The sequence below is a fragment of the Halichoerus grypus genome, chromosome 5 (assembly GCF_964656455.1).
Source record: "Halichoerus grypus chromosome 5, mHalGry1.hap1.1, whole genome shotgun sequence".
In the NCBI taxonomy this organism is placed as follows: Eukaryota; Metazoa; Chordata; class Mammalia; order Carnivora; family Phocidae; genus Halichoerus; species Halichoerus grypus.
Window position 1 is genome coordinate 153,978,675 of NC_135716.1, and position 19,643 is coordinate 153,998,317.

Sequence of the window (19,643 nt, forward strand, 5' to 3'; positions counted from 1 at the left end):
AGAGCAGAGAGAACATGTTCAAGATGCCCAACCAGTAAGTGGACCAGCTGAACCAACCCAAGTCTGACTCTGAAGCTTCTTTTCTTTAAATTATGCCACGCTGACTCTCAGAGGCTACAAGAACTGCAGACCCACATATGAAGAGAGTAGCTGCTGGGAGGGCAATTATCTATTACCGCCACCCCTCTGCCCCAGGGTGATGGCAAAAGGCCCCAGCCAGGCCCCCACATGAATCATGGGAGTCAGCAACGCCCAGAGGGGCTGGCCAAAATGCAAACAGCTCCCACATCATCTCAAGTCAGGGAAATAAATCATAATGGAGGATCAGTTAATCAAAGACAAACTAAAATAGGCAAAGCAATATTATAAAATAAACACAGAAAAATGCACTGACCTAGACTAAATTAAGTGACCCAGTAAAATAACTCAGAAGTTCACAAACTGAGATCCAATCTTAAATGAGTGCACACTGGTGTGGGGGAGGGGAGAGGCCTCGCAAGAAGCTCCTGGTAAGTTGTGGTCCCCTGTGACTTGGTACCCTCCGTCCCAGCACAGCATAGCTCTTCTCCAGCGTGACACACCTGGGGCCAACGGAAAGTGGAACCTCACTGGGAGGCTGGAGCCCCAGCCCAGCCAGTGTGGCAAACGCGTCATGCCCCTATTTCTCCTCTGTCCTGGGAAAATAGCCATGCCCTGAGGAGGGCATGCAGGGAATTCAATTCTATTCTAGCAAGTGTGTCCAGACCATGCCAGGGCATCTTGCACAAAGCTGCAGGAGAATTTTGGCAGATGACATGACAAAAGAGCAGTTGGGACAAGACACAGCAAAAGTGGCTCACTCTGCAGTTGGTATCTTAAACTTCATGGAGCTTACCACCTCGTAGGGCAGATAAGTACAAATAATTACCAAGCAATTATTATATAAAATAAGACAGAGTCGGGCGCCTGGGTGGCTCAGTTGGTTAAGCAACTGTCTTCGGCTCAGGTCATGATTCTGGAGTCCCGGGATTGAGTCCCACATGGGGCTCCCTGCTCAGCGGGGGGTCGGCTTCTCCCTCTGACCCTTCCCCTCTCATGCTCTCTGTCTCCCATTCTCTCTCTCAGATAAATAAATAAAATCTTAAAAAAAAAAAAAAATAAGACAGAGTCCCTGTCTCCAAAAAAAAATTAATTTTCTTTTTTCCCAGCTGTAGGATTAACACATGCTATTTATTAACCATAAAATAAGTTTTTTTTCATTTGGATTTTTAAAGAATGAAGTTAAGAATCATTTGAAATTCCCATTATCTAAAGTTAATTGCTGTAAACATTTTGGTGAAAATCTTCCCAGAAATCTCTCTTTCCATAAATACATGTGTAAATGTGCATATATAAGTTTACTTACTCATGGCCTCAATATACACGCTCTTTGTTCCTGTTTTGCTCACTCAACAATATCCTCAATGTCTTCTGTGTCAATAAAAGTAAAATTACATCATCATTTTAATTTTTTTATCTTTATTTTTTCGGTGCAAAAAAGGTAGTTTTATTAAGGCACAGACATAGGACCTGTGGGTAGGAAGAGCTGCACTGGGGTTGTCTACATCATCATTTTTAATGGCTATACAGTATTCCACCACATGCATGTGCCATTTTTTTATGTAATCCTTAAGTACCCATTGCATGATGGACATCACCATTTCTATTTTTCTACTCTTCATTCAACAAATATTCACTGAGCACCTATTATATGCTAGCTACTGTTCTCTAAGTTCCAGGGACACAGTGATGAACAAGACAGGCAAGGTCCCCGGCCAAATTCTACTGGGAGAGACTGACAATAAGCAAGTAAACAGCAGATAATTTGAAGGAAGGATAAGTGCTAAGAAATAAAGACATACCTTCTTAGAGAAGGACTGGCTGTCAAGAGAATGGACTACTTTAGGTGCAGTGGTCCAAGAAGGCCTTCCTGCAGAGAGCACATCTGAACACAGACCTGGGATTGTCACAGGAAGCAGGAGTGAAGCATTCTAGGATGAAGAGACACTGAGCACAAAGGCCCTGACTCAGGAAGAGGCCTGGCCTATTCACGGACTCGCAGGAAGGCCAATGTGGCTTGAGGGCAGTGAGGGACAAAATGGACTAACACACAAGTGTTTGAGATGATTCCAGAGAAACTGGAGTGGGAGCCGGCAAGTCGGATTCTGTAGGTCATGGAGTTTGGATTTTATTTTAAGTGCACCATGAAGTCAATGGAGAGCTTTCAGCAGGAACAAGATATGATCTGACTTACATTTTAAAAGATCACTCTGGCTACAGTGTGGAGAATGGACTACCGGGAGGTAACAAATGAGCAGAGACACCAGTAGATGTTTCCTTACCCAGGGGAGAGAAGATGGTACCTTGGACAGAGCTGCTAGAAAAAGGCTGGACAAGGACACACTGTGAATACAGAAAAAGTGAGAAAGGGAGAGAGGAGGGGCAACAATCAAAGTGGTTGCCAGGTCTGTGGCTTGAACACTTGGGGGGACGGGGACAAAAAAATGGGAGAGGAACCACTTTGAGTGCACAGATCCCACACACATTCCATTAGATTTACATGTAAGTATTTTGGTTTGGAGAGGGGCTGCTGTTAATTTTTTTTAATTTTTAATTATTCATTGCTAGTATATAGAAATATAATTAATTTTTTATGTTTTGACCTTATATCCCATCATCTTGCTAAACTCAATTATTAGTTCTAGGAGGGTTTTTTTTTTGTAGATTCCTTGAGATTTTCTATGTAGGCAATCATGTCACCTACAAGAAGGGTCAGTTTTACTCCTTCCTTTCCAATCTGTATTCTCATTGTTCCTTTTTCTTGCCCTACTGCACTGGCTAGGACTTGCAGGAGTGGTTCCTGATCTCAGAGGGAGAGCAGTTTCTCACCATGAAGTATGCTGTTTGCTGTAGGTTGTTTGGAGATGCCTCATATCCAGTTGAAGAAGTTCCCTTCTAAGTTTACTGAGAGTTTTTATCAGGAGTAGATGTTGAATTTTTGTCAAATACTTTTTCTTCACCAGTTAACAGATAAACCCCACGTGGGAACCAAATCTGGGGAGACTTAGCCATTATTCCTTTGTATGTCTCTTCTGCACTGCACTATTCCTCTTCTTCTGGGTTCCAACAGCAGACAGTAACCTTCTGGTATTGCCCCACTCGTCACTGAGGCTCTGCTCGACTTTTTAACTCTTTTTTCTTCGTTGTTCACACTGGATACTTCCTATTGCTTTCCTTTCAAGGTCATTGATTCTTTCCTCTTCGTCTCTATTTTGATATTGAGTCCATTCAGTTGAGTTTTTAAAAATTTCAGTATTGTATTTTTTTTCCTTTATTTCCATTTGGTTCTTTTTTATCTTTTTTTTTTGGAGGGGGGAGGGCCTAACAGTTTCTATCTTTTTTGTTTTAACACTGTTTGCTCTTATTTTGCGGAGCATTTTTATAATAGCTACTTAAAGTCATTGTCAGATTATTCCAACATCTGTGTTGAGATGTTCCTGGTTCTTCACATGATAAGTAGTTCTGGATTATACCTTGGATATTTTGAATATGAAGTTATGAAACTTTAGGTCTTATTTAAATCCAGTGGAGAGGGGCGCCTGGGTGGCTCAGTCAGTTAAGTGTCTGAGTCTTGATTTCAGCTCAGGTCATGATCTCAGGGTCCTGGGATCAAGCCCTGTGTCAGACTCTGCGCTTAGCAGGGAGTCTGCTTGAGGATTCTCTCTCTCCCTCTGCCCCTCCCCCTGCTCACACACACCCCCCCCAAAATAAATAAATCTTTAAAAGTAAGTAAGTAAGTAAGTAAATAAATAAATAAATAAATAAATAAATAAATCCAGTAGAGAATGTTGACATTTTTGTTCTACCAGACTCTCAACCAGGTTGGATTTAGGTGGCAAGTTCTGACCAGCCTTCCATGGGCTGTGGTTTCAATGTCAGTTCCAGTTTCAAAGCCTACTCAGGTGTGTCCTCTGTGGGCGCCACCCACTGTCCAGTCTGGGACTCAGGCAGTGGTCTATCTTTCAGATCAGTTCTCAAAGTCTTTGGTATGTTGGTTAGAATCCAACGCATGCATGCACAGCTCAGGGGTTAGCCCAGAAGGTTGTAAGTAACTTTCTGGAATCACTTTCCTGAATTCTTCCCTCTGTTTTCTCCTTGCACCTTCCAGTTCACTAGGCCTCCCCTTCTTGGTTCTCTGGCCTCAAAGCCGGGAACTTAGTTTTACCACATTCTGCCACACATTTCTCAAACTGTACTCAAATCCAACCAGCAGGAAGGTGGAGGGAAAAAAAGCAACCAATTTCACCCCACCCTCCTGGGATTACATGTCCTCTGATCAGAGAGGAAGGCTTCCCTCCTTCAGTTTTAGGTGCTTGAAGACCCCATGCTGCCACTGAAACCACCACCACCACCACCACTACCGTGGGACTGCCTGGGGACTAAGGCACAAGAGAACACAGGAAAAGACAACCCCTGGAAGACTTCCCCTCTGCCTGAGCCTTAGAGCCCCTTTCCCGCCCCAGAGCCCTAACTAGAGGTCTTCTGAAATTCCCTCTGGTTGTGCCCTGATGTGCATTGCTTGAGTCTAGGACATGGGACACCAGGGGGAAAATGAGAAATTCACTGACTGTGTGGCAGCACTCTTAATTCTAGTCTTTTTCCCCAATCTGTCTGCTACTATTCATATTTCAGAGTCCTCAAATAGCTGCTAAATGCACCTGTCCAGGCCTTCAGCTGCATCCAATGACAGAGATTCCTGTACATGTATCTTGTACACATATCCTGGTACATATAGAAGCATCCACTTATGTAGGAATATAGCTATGAGAGGAAAAGCCAGGTCATGAGGTATGTGTATATTCAAATTTTACTAGATACTACATGGTCTTTTTAAAGGGGTTGTAACCAGCTTACCCTCTGGCCAGTAAAGACTCAGAGCTTCCACTGTACCACATCCTCACCAACACCCGAATAGCAAGCTTTTCAAGTTTTGCCATTTTAGTAGAGATGCGGTGGTATCTCCCTGTAATCCTAATTTGCCTTTCCCTAGGTAGCAATGCAAAATGCAATCGAACACCTTTTCATAAGTTTATTGGCCATCTGGATTTCCCCTTTTGTGAAGTGCCTACTTAGGCCTTTTTGCTTATTTCGATACTGGGTTGTTTCTTTATTCCTATTGATTTCCGTAGTTCTTCATTCTGGAAACATGTCCCTTGTTGGGTGGTTGGGTTATAAATATCTTTTTTGCAATCTGGATTGCTTTTATCACTCTCTTAATGGTGTCTTTTTGATTAATGAGGAGTTAACTTTAATGTAATAAAATTGATCAATCTTTTCCTATAAAAGTAGACACAACTTTTGTGTCTATTTAAAAACTTTCTCTCTGTCCACTCTCTCTTAAAGTGATCTCTCTTGTCTCAGCATCTGGGTGGAGTACATCTCAAGCATACGAGGTATGAGAGAGCAAGATAACAAGGGAGACAGTATGAGCTGCAGAGGCGGACAGATCTGAGTGGCCCCAGACAGGTTACTTTACCCTTCAGAGCATCAGTTTCTTTTATCTACAATCAAAGATACACTATCCACCTTGCAAAACATGTCTGAAGCACCTACCACGGTGTTGGCACATAGGAAGCCCTTAGTAAACAGGCACAGCCATGACTGCATCCTCTGAACTCATCTTTCCCCTCATCCACAACTGCCTGAACCTCACAGCTGCTTTGTAAAGATTCAAGGACAGCAAAATGGATTAACTGCCCTCAGCAGGCCAGCCAAGCCTCCCTGTTACTCACAAGCACCACCCACCATTACAAGAACCACCATCTTCAACTAAAAATGCAGGCTTGATGCCCAGAGGTGCTCTTCTCACACAGTAAAGCCATCCTGGGGCTCCCACACCAATGTAATGGCAGCAAGCTGAAGACTCGAAGTGACGTCTCTTTCTGCTCACCGTCAACAGCACAGTGATGTGAAGCAGGGAGACTGCCTCCGACCTGGGAGAGCCAAGCTCCACCGAGCCGGAGGGATTTGGTGTCCAAGGAGTGGGCATGTCAGTCTGTGTGTCCTGTGCTGAGACACGGGGAAGGGAGGGCATCTGTGGCCCAGCACATGGGTTGGTACAAGTGCACAGTAAGTGCGCGTCCTGGGGCAGGGGTGTATTTGAGCATATGGGGCGTGCGTGCAAACATGCAACAGTGCATGTTCTCAGGAAGCTGTCATACTCTCATCAGCCTGACACTTTGCTGGAGAGCCCTGATGATTATCTTCTCTAGCATCCCCAGAGCTTGGGGTCTCTCAATGCCTTCTGCCCCACTCTCTGGGCCAGGATATGTGCTCAGAAAACACATACCCTTTATATGAGCCTGGAACACTCTGAATGAGGAGAGAGCATCTACCCAAAGTCCTCCAGTGCCCACTTTTAAAGCAACTGGCAAAGTCTTCTGGATGTTGCACCCCCCTTCTAGACCATGAGTCCCCAGAAAAGCTTCTGAAGACTTTCCCACCATTCTGAGATATTCCACTGCCATCCCCAGATACCCTCCCCGCAACCTCACCAGGCTCCACTTCATATGTGGCCAAGTGCTGAGTGCCGAAAGGATAGAGAGGGAGGGATTGGTACCTGAGCCTAGTGTTTGTCCAGCGGAGTCAAAGGAAAGAACCACTGAATCTGCAACACAAGAGGACAAGTTCATTTCTTTCTCCTTCTTAGAGTAAAAAAAAAAAAAAAAAACAAGCTCCCACCAACTCTGCCCAAACCCTCCCCAAGGGAAAGTCAACTGGATCGGAACACTCAGCTGCACAGACAACATCCACAGGTCCATGCCCACCCGCCCACTGGGCCAAGGAGGTCTTGCCGAGCCCAGGCCCGAGCCTTCTGCCACCGGGAAGAACATCGCAGGGCAGAGACAGGCCCCAAATTTTTCAGAGGCATTTCCTGCCAAATTAGGGGACATGCTTTTTTTCCCCCTTCTTAAAATGAAAATAAAATTGAAGCAATACAACAGAAAACTTCTCTCCTGCATCTGGTTAAAGGCACTAACATTTCCCTTTGACTTCTCCCTTTCTTTTCCTATTCATATACCCAACTGTTTATTATTTCTTCTCCCAAAGGGCTTAAAGTGGCCTACAGGAATTTACAGTACACACTGGAACTTAAAAATGAAGAAGTCAAGAAAGGAAGTATATAGTCAGGGGAATGTTAGTACACAAAATGCATGCCATGAGAACTGGAGGTAGAATCAAGAAGGCCGGAGCTCCCTAACCACCAAAGGAAAGGAGAAAATGAACAGTTACAAGATTTAGTGCCCACAGTGCATTCATTCATTCGACCATTCAGTAAATATTTATTGGGCATGATATTATACTATAACTTTGACATACAGCAGCAAACAAAGAAGCACGGTCTCCTCACGGATCTCCCTGCCATCAGTCTAAGAGACAAAACAAGTTACCAAACAACAAAGCATCCAACTAAAAACTGACTAAGTTAAAAAGAGTGCTGTGAACATTCCAATTAAGAACCAGACCAAGGGGGCACCTGGATGGCTCAGTCAGTGAAGCATCCGACTCTTGATCTCAGCTTAGATCTCGATCTCGGGGTCATGAGTTTGAGCCCTGCACTGGGCTCCATTTTATTTTACTTAAAAAATAAAAATTAAAAAAAAAAAGAACCAGACCTAGTTAGGAAGGGGAGTGGGTATTGTTTAGGGAAGGCTTCCCTAAAGAAGTGACACCTGCTAAGAGCTGAAGGTAAGCAGGGGTTAAACCTAACAGGAATGGAATGAGCGTTCCAGGCAGCGAGATGGCCATGTGTGGAGACCTGAAGCTCGATGGAGTGGGATACTTCTGAGTGACTAAAAGACCAAAATATAAAAGCAAATACTAAACAGTCATCAGGAGGAAATTTCTCTTACGGGTCCCAACAATAAAAGGGGGACGCTGTATGATATTGCAGACTGTAACTTCTATGGCATTTCTATAATAAGTGAGTGTGAATCTGGTATGGCTATTTCTTCCAACACGAGCTTGTACAAAATGATGGCATAAAGGCAATGTATAGTTCAATAAAAATTCTAAGGAACACCAAGATAATTTAAGGCCCAAGACAACCCCGGATACCCCGGACTCCAAAGGCTCACTCACCACCAAGGAAAGCCAGCTGGATGCATAAAGGACCAGGGTCTACAGCCCCACTCCCACCCCAGCATTATCCTTCGGATCTCAGGTTGATGTCATTTCCTCTTATCACACAAGGAAATCCAACCCAATAGTTACCTTAACTGTAAGTAACATCTGTCCCCACTGCTGGACTATCAGATCCATAAAGGCAGACACTGTACCTGCTTGATCCCCTGCTCCATTACCCGCAGAGTGCCTGGCACTCAATAGCCATTTGCTGAATAACAGTGCCTAGAGAAATGAATGGACCACAGATCTTTTTTTTTTTTAAAGATTTTATCTATTTATTTGACAGAGAGAGACACAGTGAGAGAGGGAACACAAGCAGGGGGGAGTGGGAGAGGGAGAAGCAGGCTTCCTGCTGAGCAGGGAGCCCGATACGGGACTCAATCCCAGGACCCCAGGACTATGACCTGAGCCGAAGGCAGACACTTAACAACTGAGCCACCCAGGCACCCCACAGATCCTTTTTAATAAGGATCCAGAGGCAGATAGTCTATACTGCCAGTTAAGGGCAGATACATATGCTTTGAAACCCACCAAGGAGATGACAGGGTTGATGTCTTTTTACAAAAATGTAGAAGCCCAGGAAGGACACTTGGCTGATCTGACAGGTAACCATCCTACCTCTGTGAGATAAAACCAATGTCTGACTCTTACAAATTCTACTTCTTTATCAACATTTCACACATCTGTCTTCTCTCAATGCTACTGCCCTTCCAGAAGAGAACCCCTTATTTCTCTCTTTTTTAAAAGAGCTTTATTGAGGTATAATTTACATACTATAAAATTCACTCATTTTAAATGTGCAATTCAATGATTTTTTTAGAGAATTTACAGAGCTGTGCAACTATCACCACATGCAATTTTTCGACATTTCCATCACTCCGAAAAGATCCCTCCATGCCCATTTACAGTCCCGCCCCGTTCCCACCTCCAGCCCCAGGCAACCACTGATTCACTTATGTCTCTATAAATTTGCCTGAGCCACCCAGGCACCCCAATCATCCCCTCTTCCTGACGCCTTCCCTGGTCAGTTCTGCTCACCCTCTTCTTCAGGACATCACTATAATATTATTATGTTATTTCTCATAATGCCTGGTTACTTCTTTTTCTCTTATTAAGCATTTGACGTTCCCTGAGGACAAGAAACGTGTATTCATTCTGAGGCGATGATGCCTCACTCAGTGACTGACGCACAGAAAGTGGTCAATGTGTTTCTTCAACAAAGGAATAAACCAGTAAATGTCCTTGCTTGCTTTCAAAGGTGATGCGATCTAAGTGGTATTTCAGAAGCTGGGGGAAAAAAAATCCATTCTGCATATAGATTCTCATTCGATTTAAGTCAACCTAACTGTCCCTCGACAGTGAAGCTTCAGGGGTTCAGGTGTGGCCTCCTCCTAGGAAAATAAAGGCATGTACACAAATCAGCGTAAGGGGAATAAGAAAAGTGGCCTCGAAGCTTCTAGGTTAGAGGCTGCAGCCACCTGGAGAAGATTAGGACCAGCTTCCTGAGGAGCTGACTGCCCACATGAGCAACAATAAAAACAGCATCTCGAATTTTTATTGCAGTTGACAAGTACCGTTCCAAGTGCAATTTACCTTCTTTGTACTCTCAAGCAGTCCTGAAATAATCTCTTTTAAACTTTTCAATATAAACCAAGAAGAAAGGCTTAAAATTAAGTGAAAGACTAAAACTTAATGAGCCTAAAAGCAGCAAGATGAAATGCTAACAGTGGCTGTCTCTGGGTGAAAGAATTATAGGTAATGTTTCTACTCTGTGTTTTTGCAAAATTTGTATAGTGAACATGTATTACTTATAGTATCATAATAGTAATTTTTAAAAAACTAAAAAAAAAAAAAAGAACTCTCTAATCCACCTGTAGGATTTTAACCTCTAACTCACTACTACCAACGCAAAAGGATGGAAGGTTCTTGATTGCCTTCATTTTTCACTGTACATGCCAAAAAGCTGTTCAGCTTTTTCCTGTAGTTACTGAGGTCATCCTTTTATTTCATGCCATTGAAATATATCTCAGCTATATCAATTCCTGAAAAGACTGGGCTTTTTTTTTTTTTTAAAGATTTTATTTATTTATTTGACAGAGAGAGACACAGCAAGAGAGGGAACACAAGCAGGGGGAGTGGGAGAGGGAGAAGCAGGCTTCCCGCGAGCAGGGAGCCCGATGTGGGGCTCGATCCCAGGACCCTGGGATTATGACCTGAGCCGAAGGCAGACGCTTAATGACTGAGCCACCCAGGCGCCCCAAGACTGGGCTTTTTAAAATTCTTCTTCTTCTTCTCTTCCCTCTCCCCACTCCCACCCCACCGTACCCCACCCCCCGCCAATTATCAAATGCTGATTATGTGCCAGGCCCTGTGCCAGATACTAGAGGCAGGGGACCGAATAAGAGCCAAGGAAGACGGACAAGTTAATTGACAACTAAAATAAAAATAAAGTGGACAGGCGTACGTAAAGAGTAAGCAGGAAGCAGATGAGCGCCTTACTGGAAAGAAAAAGTCAGGGTCTTCACAGATGTTACTTCCAGTGGTAGTGGACGGCTCCCAAGAGCACGAGTCTGTACTGCTGAAAATGCGAGTGACAGGGTGGAAATTTCAGGAGGAAGTCAGTGACATATTCATGTTTTGCGTAAGCTTTGATGGATTTTGCTTTGAGCATTAAAGGCACAGACTTGAGAATCAGTTTGGTCATTCGTTATTTGTGTTTATTCTAAAGGATGTAAGATCATTTTAGTCATAAACCACTGTGACGGCTAAAGCGAAAATTCGGTATTTCAACAAATCAAGAAGTTTGTTTTGCAAGAAACAGAGCAAGAATATCCAGGCTTCTCCCTGTCTGGCTAACAAATATGTCATTTTTATTTCGAGCAGCCCAGGCTCCAGCTGTTCCTGGCTCCCAGGCCAGAGGCAGCCATGTGGCGCGCTACACAAGTGACCAAACAGAATTCCAGACCAAGGTACAACAGAGCATTGCTGTGCACAACTTTGTTCAAGGAGGAAACCTAGAATTTACTGGAAATCTTTTATTAGGTCAGATGTTTCCTGCGTCTGGTTTTTGAAGCGGATAAAAGGAATAGAAAAGGAGGAGGAAGAAGGGGGCTTAGTCTTTCCAGTCGCTGAAGGGGCTTCCAAAGCTCAAATTATGTGAACGAGCTGCATATTTGGGTACGAGGTAGCAGTCACAGTACACATTCAACACGTATCTTCGGCTGTCTACCGCATGTAAGCCCTAGAGATGGAAGAATGAATAAAAAAAAAAAAATGGTCCCCTCAAGTAGCTTGCAAGCAGGTAAAATAAAAACACATATAAAGCTAAGCATTCAAAAGTTAACAGTCCTGTACTATACATTTGATATTTGCTAAGAGAGCAGATCTTACAGGCTCTCACCACACGCACACACACACAAAGGTAACGAGGTGAGCCGATGGACGTGCTAACTTGCTTTATTGTGGTGATCATTTCACAAATACAGATGTATGTCAAATTATCACACCGTACACCTTAAACTTACCATTATGTTGTCAATTATGTCTTAATAAAGTTGGGGATAAAAAGCTAAGCATAAGAGTAATGAAGGAGCTATCTCACTGTTTGTTAATTTAACAGATATTTATGAAGCAACTCCTACACACCAGACTTAGGGATACAACAGTAAGAAAGAACAAGACTGTTCTTATTCTCCAGGAATTTATGTTTTAGGCAGGGAGATGAAAACAATGAGTAAACAAATGAGCAAAACAATTTCGGACAGTGGTAAGTGGTACGAGGAATGTTCAACGCTGTGACAGTGACCAAGGGTGAAATACAGGCCATGCTGGATGGGGCGTTTCGGGAAGGCTTCTCTGAGGAGGTGACCTGTGGGCTGAGACCTGAAGAGAGGAGCCAGCCAAGAGAAGATGAAGGGAAAAAAAGAGCTCCAGGCCAAAGGAAAAGCAAGTTTAGCAATCTTAGTACGTTTAAGGACCAGCGAGAAGGCCAGTGTTGCTGGAACGCAGAGCACTGAAAACACAAGGAGGATGGGAAATGAGGTCAGAGAGGAAGACACGAACCAGATCCTTGGGAGGCCCTACGTAGGAGGCCATAGAAAAAGTCTGACTGTATTTCAATAGCTTCAGCCAGGGGAGTAACATGATCTGATTTATTTTTTAAATATAAACTTTGACTGTTATGTGGGAGCGAAATTGACTATTCTGGCAAGGGAGTAAAAGATAAATGAGGGCAGAGAGACTGAAGGCAGGGAGATCGACAAGGAGGAGTACGCTTACTCCAGAGGAGAGGACACGGCAGCCTGAACCAAGGCAGTGGCAGCAGGAAGAGAAAAAGGATGGATGCTAGAGATGTTCAAAAGGGAAACTTTACAGGACGAGTGACTAGTGGGACGAGAGTGAGAGATGAAGAAGGAGGAGGATTATATCTACATTTGGGGTGTGGGCAACTAGATGGTGACTGCTGCTTGACTGGGAGTGGCTTTCATCTAAACCCCATGACCCTGTCTCTCCTCTGGCCACTGACGACTGGACCACAGTGGGTACCTGACCCAGGGGCAGGCAGTCCACAGACAGATCATCATCCATCTATGGGGCAGACAGAGTCTACCTTTGGGTGACCTGAACTGGGAAATACAGAGAGCTGGGGAGATACAAGCAGACAAAGAAGAGCAAAGACTGGGAGGCCAAGGGCCAGACTTGAGGCTGGGCCCTAGGGCCCACCTTCGAGGCAGAGATCAGAGTGAAAGCCACAACCCTGCCACTGAGGGCAACAAGACACCTTAAAGAGCTGTCTTAAATCCAGAATGTTCTTCCAGTGCCAGTGTCTGTGGCATTCGACTATACCACGGATCACCTTTCCACTAGATCTCAGGGTTCCTTTGAGGCTTACCCTATAACTGGGATTCTCCTTTTCATGTCTCTTACTATCACTGAGCCATCTGTAGTCTGAGCGGGCTCACTTCCTCTACCTTCCAGTCCTCACCCTTTAATACCCTGGAGCACTCTCTGCCTTTCCAATGACTGGGTGTAACGTGGGGATCTGACACCAGGCTGGACCTGCTCCAAGCACAACTCACCCCACAGGGTCTGAATCTCAGGGGAAGTAAAAGGCCCCACTTGGACCTTGGCCCTAAGAGGTGTCCTCTAATCTAGCCTTACAGAAGAGCCTCAACTTTAGGGGTTTCCTGGTCTATTAGCAGAGCTGATACTTTAATGACCACGTGGCTGTTTCTTGTTCTAGATTCTCCATTGCCTAGATCCTGGGGGGAGGGTTCTAACCCCTAGTGTTAGCCCCCTCAATTTCTTCCCTCTCTCCCCCATCCCAAACAAACAAAATCTGAGTAAATGGGATTCCTGAAGATACAGAGAAAAAAGGTCTGAGGACAGAAAATAAAACACAACCATGAATTTAGGGGAATGTGGTATATGGAAGAGAAATCAGTGAAATAATCAGAGACAGGAGTAGCAGAACAGAGGGAGCCAGAGGAGGTGAGAACTGGTTACAAGAAGGAATATTGAAATGTGGCAAGAGGTAGAAGAAAGTGATGGATAAAAAGATTCAGCAGAATTATTCACTGGGAAGACATCTGTAACCTCAGTGGGAACCATTTCTGTACAATGATCAGATGGCAGACTCAGCTGTGAATCAATACAGTAGATAGAGTAGATAGGCTTATTTAAGAAGTTTCTTAGATTTATTTCATTAATTTATCAAACATATATAATAGGGTTTTTACTAAGCTTAAAAAACTGCAGGAAAAGATTAGACATGGTCCCTGACATGGACGAGTTTATGAACCATCCATCAGGAGGAGAACATAAAGAAGTTGCTATAGGAGTTCAGATGCAAGAGGGAGAGTTTTTGCTGGGAGAACCTAGTAAGCCACGGAGTCGATAGTATTTGAGCTGGTTTGAGATGACCTTATAGGACAGGCTGTGCTGGTAGGGTGGGAACAGCTTAGGAGAGGCACTGAAGCATTGAAAGTGAGGGGTGTGTGGTTTCAGGAAGCTAAAATCACACCTAATTAATATATTAGGGTTTCTTTCAGGAGGTAAAAATGCATGTGACTAAAAGGGAACTCGTCAATACAATCTGTTTAGACTTTCAAAAAAGGCTTTGACACATCAAAGACTATTTTTAAAAACTGAGTCACCATGAAATTGAGAAAGAAAGTGCTATATCATCCAGGAGACAAAAGGCAGTTGGCTGAGGATCAGGGGCAGGCCACCCCCTGGGGCATCAGCACCCATAGGGAGACCTGGCAGTCTGGGAGTAGCTGCAATTCTACTACGCACTGCCCCCTGGGGGGGGGGAGGGAAGGAGGGTGGCATCGCTTACAAACCCACGTGGGCAACAGAAGCAGCAGAACTAGGCATGAGCCCAAACTGAGTCAGGTGTCAGATGAGGTCTGGAACTGCAGGAACACAGGAAAGCTTTAGTCCTAGTGCCCTCAAAAGAGGAAAGGGCTGGATTCGGTGCAGGAACTATAGTTTGCTTCACTCTGATTTAAGGTACGCACATACCTGCACTCCCTTCCAAACCCCTCTAAGTGACATAAAAGGTTGTTGTAAAGCAGAAGGACACAAAGACCAAGAAAACAAGAGCGGAGACACCAGCCGTAAAGGTTTTGAAGCTGGAAAGCAGGTAAACAAAAGGAACTGGCTCAGCAAACCTCCCACAAAGCTAAATCCTATACTAGTAGTGGGGAAAGCTGACATACAACCTGAAATACCCCAGAGAACTCCCGAAAGTCTCAACTGCTGAGCGCCCCAGGTACCAGTGGAAGTGGGAGAGCAAACAGTACTAAAAACAAGACACCATACTCAACTATGGGCTGAGGTCACAAGGCATTAGAAAAAAAGTATCCAATGTAAAGACAGAGACCAAAACAATTGGAAAATAAATGCAATGTGGAAAAACAGAAATACACATGAAGATGAAAACTTAGGGAAAAAAAAATCATTAAATCCTCAAAGAGAAGATACTTCATGAAACAAGTAAAAGATGTCAATTTTTCAAAAAGGTACATTTAGTGAATAAAAAGAAAATAATAACTCTTGAAAATTAAAACAGATAGCAGAAATGAAAAAGATTGGAAATTAAGTTGAGGAAATCTCTCAGAACGTAAAGCAAAAGACAGATGGAAAGCGGGAGAGAAAAAAATTATTTTTAAATTAGGGGACCAGTTTAGGAGACATGACATCTGAATACAGGCATTCTAGGAAGAGAAATAAGAAAAAAAATGGAAGGGAGAAAATATTCAAAGAAACAATTCAATAAAATTTCTCCATAATTAAAGGCTTGAGTTTTTTTTAGCTTGAAGGGACCTCTGAGCACAATATGAAAATAACCCTCCACCAAGGTACAGCATCATGAAATTTCAGAACACTTAAATTTCCAGAGAGAACAACAGGTTTTATGCAAATAATAAATAAATCAGGATGGCATAAGACCCCTCAAGAGGAACACTGAAAGCCTAGAGTGCAGTGGGGCAATATCTTCAAAATACTGAGGAAAATACATTTTTTGTTTTAGATTTTATTTATTTGAGAGAGCGAGCACGAGCAGGGGAGGGGCAGAGGGAGAGGGACAGGGAGAGGGTCAAGCAGACTCCCCACTGAGTGTGGAGTCCAACGTGGGGCTCAATCCCAGGACCCCGAGATTATGATCTGAGCCGAAGTCAGATGCTTAACCAACTGAGCCACACAGGTGTCCCCGAGGGAAAATAATTTCTAACCAAGAATTCTATACCCAGCATGACTATCAACTAAGTATGAGTTTAGAATAAAGATACTTTCATACAGGCAAGGTCTCAAAAATTTACCTCGCATGCAACCTTTCTCAGGAAATTATTAGAGGATGTGTGCCACTAAATGAAGAATTGAAAACAAAACAAAACAAAAACAAAAACATGGGATTCAGGAAACAAGATATACCAGAAGAGGATGATGGTGGAGGGTGACTCCAAGACCATAGCCCGGCAGCGGGGATAAAGAGCAAACAGTGGAGGAGAAGCCGGCCGCGGGCGCCATGGTCTTGCTCACCGCACAGCTCTGGCCGCGGAGCCGCCTCACTGACCGCTGCTGGCGGGTCCAGGGGTCCAGGAGGTGCTGCAGCATGCGCGGCACTTCCGGGGAAGGAAGGATCGGAGCTGCAGGCTGGCGGTGAGAGCCGGGACCAGAGCGTTTGTGAAATGCACAAAAGCGCGAAAACTGAAGAAGAGGAACAGGAGCACACTCTGGATTAATCGAATTACAGCTGCCTCCCAGGAACACGGCCCGAAGTACCCAGCATTCATTGTCAATTTAATTAAGTGCCAGGTGGAGCTCAGCAGGAAAGTACTTGCAGATCTAGCCATCTATTAACCAAAGACTTAAATCTTTGGCTGCTTTGGCCAAAAGGAGGCGACAGGAAGGATTTGCTGCTGCCCTGGGGGATGGGAAAGAGCCCAAAGGCATATTTTCCAGAGTGGTGCAGGATCACTGAGGGGGATTCCAACACTGCCTGCCCTTTGCAGCTGAATGTCTTAGGAGAAAGGGGTTTTTTTTTTGTTTTTTTCCCCCTGATGATCACAGTAGTTAAAATAGGGGCTAAGAATTCTTTGTCAACACTGTGTGTTTGATCAACAATTATTAATTTGCATTTTAGTAACAGGTTTAAGAGGCCCCTTTTCCCCTCACTGGGACAGATCTAGAAATCTTACAGGCTGTACAAATAAAGCTCGTGTGGTGTTCAAAAAAAAAAAGAGCAAACAGTCCACAGCTGTGCGGGTCAGAAGGCTCACAGAGATATTTTACTCAAGAAAATGAAACTGACAGACCACCTAATGTGTTTGAACGTCTGGAGAACAGATTCATACAACTAAGGAAGAGTTTAGGATTGAATTAGTGATAAATACACAGAAAACTAAGCAAAACAAAAGGCAAGGCTGTTAACTGACTTCAGGAAAAACAAAATGTGCAGTGAAAAAACAGTAATCATGTTATCTATGAACAGCATTTTTCGTGGTCATGGTATATGGACCAAATGCTGCTCTAACTGTATCGGGAGAATGGGAGGATGGACTTCCTACCTGTGGTGAAGAAGCAGTCAGTGTGAGAGTACTGAATCTTCACCTTCAACTGTAGAAAGTCAATAGGTAATACCCAAAATAGAAATATTAACAACTGGCAATATAAGTATGTTATTTAGAGATCTGGAGGTAAATACCAAACAAATTACTTAGAAGAGTTGAAATTCCTAGCAGTAGGAAATCAAGCAGTAGTGGTAACGGGGGAGTACTTTTTTTCTTGTTCATTTTTGTTGGTAACAAGCCTTGTAGAATTGTTTTTTCGAACCACGCACATGTATAACTTCACTAAGAACAAACACTAAATTAACCTGCACAGGATTACATAGCCTACAGTGGTAGGAATGGGGCTTCAAAGCTAGTTGATCTGGTTCTCTGACCTAGTTGTCATATAGCTACCAACAGAGCCAATGAGGAGTCCAATAGAAACCTAGGTGACTCATATTTGACCACATCCTACTTACTTAATGCTTTACTAGATACTATCTTATGTTATTTTGTGATTATTTATCCAAATATGATTTACCAAAAATAATTAGTTTTGAATAAAAGATAATTAAAAGACAAAACAAGCAAATATGTGGACCTTGTTTGGACCCAGATTTAAAAAAAAAACCAACAAACCCAACTATGAAAAGGCATCTCTAAGATAATAGAGACATTTAAGTATGGATTAGGTATTAGAAGATATTAAGGAACTAGGTTAATGTGAGGTAAAAACATGATGGCTCTATTTTATTTTTTTATTTATTCATTTGAGACACAGAGATACAAAGAGAGAAAGCATGAGCAGGGGGAGAGGCAGAGGAAGAGGGAGAAGCAGGCTCCCTGCTGAGCCAGGAGCCCAATGCGGGGCTCGATCCCAGGACCCTGGGATTATGACCTGAGCCGAAGGCAGACACTTAACCATCTGAGCCACCCAGGCACGCCGATGGCTCTATTTTTAAAAAGTTCTTCTCTTAGAGATGTATACTGAAGTATTTATGGGTAAAATGACATGATGTCTAGGATTTGCTTTAAATCCAATATAACTTTTAAAAATCCAAATAATAGGGCGCCTGGGTGGCTCAGTTGGTTAAGCGACTGCCTTCGGCTCAGGTCATGATCCTGGAGTTCCAGGATCGAGTCCCGCATCGGGCTCCCTGCTCAGTGGGGAGTCTGCTTCTCCCTCTGGCTCTCCCCCTCTCATGTGCTCGCTCTCTCTCAAATAAATAAATAAAATCTTTAAAAAAAAAAAAATCCAAATAATAAAAAAAAAGAGATACATCTCTGTGAGAACAGGGCCTGCATTATTCACATGTGCCAGAGACCCTTGGACAGGATGAGACTCTTCAGTCATTTGCCATATGACATTCTGTTCTTCATCTGGAAAAAAGGATGTACTTGTAGGCTGTCATTAAAAGATTATAGTACTGGGACACCTGGGTGGCTCAGTCGGTTGAGCATCTGACTCTTGATTTCAGCTCAGGTCATATCTCAGGGTCATGGGATCGAGCCCCAAGCTGGGCTCCTGCTCAGCAGGGAGTCTGCTTGAAATTCTCTTTCTCAAATAATAAATAAATAAATCTAAAAAAAAAAAAAAGTATGGGGCACCTGGGTGGTTTAGTCGTTAAGCATCTGCCTTCGGCTCAGGTCATGATTCCGGGGTCCTGGGATCAAGCCCACATGGAGCTCCCTGCTCAATAGGAAGCCCGCTTCTCCCTCTCCCTCTGCCCCTTCCTGTGTTCCCTCTCTCGCTGTGTCTCTCTCTGTCAAATAAATAAATAAAATCTTTAAAAAAAAAAAAAGTATGGTACTTGGGGTGCCTGGCTGGCTCAGTGGGTGGAGTATGTGACTCTTGATCTTGGAATCATGAGTTCAAGTCCCATGTTGGGTATGAAGAATATTTAAAAAAATTAAATCTTGGGCGCCTGGGTGGCTCAGTTGGTTAAGCGACTGCCTTTGGCTCAGGTCATGATCCTGGGGTCCTGGGATCGAGTTCCACATCAGGCTCCCCCTGCTCTGTGGGGAGCCTGCTTCTCCCTTTACCTCTGCCTGCTACTCCCCCTGCTTGTGCTCTCTCTCTGTCAAATAAATAAATAAAATCTTCTAAAAAATAAAAATAAATAAAATCTTTAAAATAAATAAATGAATGAATGAATGAATGAGTATGGTGCCATTCTGTTCTCCAGAGATAACTCAGTTAAGGCAAAGGGGGGGAATAAAGTAAAAGGTTGCTCAACAAAGTTTTTGTATTTTGTCATGAGAAATATTGTGTATCCATGACTTCGTAATATTTCTACTTAAAAAGGGAGGATATGCCACTGCACAGTACCCCAGCTGAGAAATGAAAAGCTATTAACTGGTTGCCATCACTTTCGTTCATCA

At 43.6% G+C, this 19,643-nt stretch overlaps 1 protein-coding gene and 1 pseudogene across 4 annotated transcripts in view; one reads left to right on the top strand and one right to left on the bottom strand.

The window, feature by feature from the left end:
• ST3GAL3 (ST3 beta-galactoside alpha-2,3-sialyltransferase 3) overlaps positions 1 to 19,643 on the bottom strand; it is a 181,577-nt gene that overhangs the window by 107,249 nt on the left and 54,685 nt on the right. For 2 of the 4 annotated variants that reach the window (XM_078073265.1, XM_078073267.1), the window contains exon 3: positions 6,638 to 6,685. The exons of the other annotated variants lie outside the window; for them this stretch is intronic. In XM_078073265.1, the coding sequence (XP_077929391.1) occupies positions 6,638 to 6,685 (48 nt within the window). The remainder of the gene's footprint in view (positions 1 to 6,637; positions 6,686 to 19,643) is intronic. 4 annotated transcript variants of the gene reach the window in all.
• Positions 16,235 to 16,945, top strand: LOC118531842 (large ribosomal subunit protein bL20m pseudogene; annotated as a pseudogene).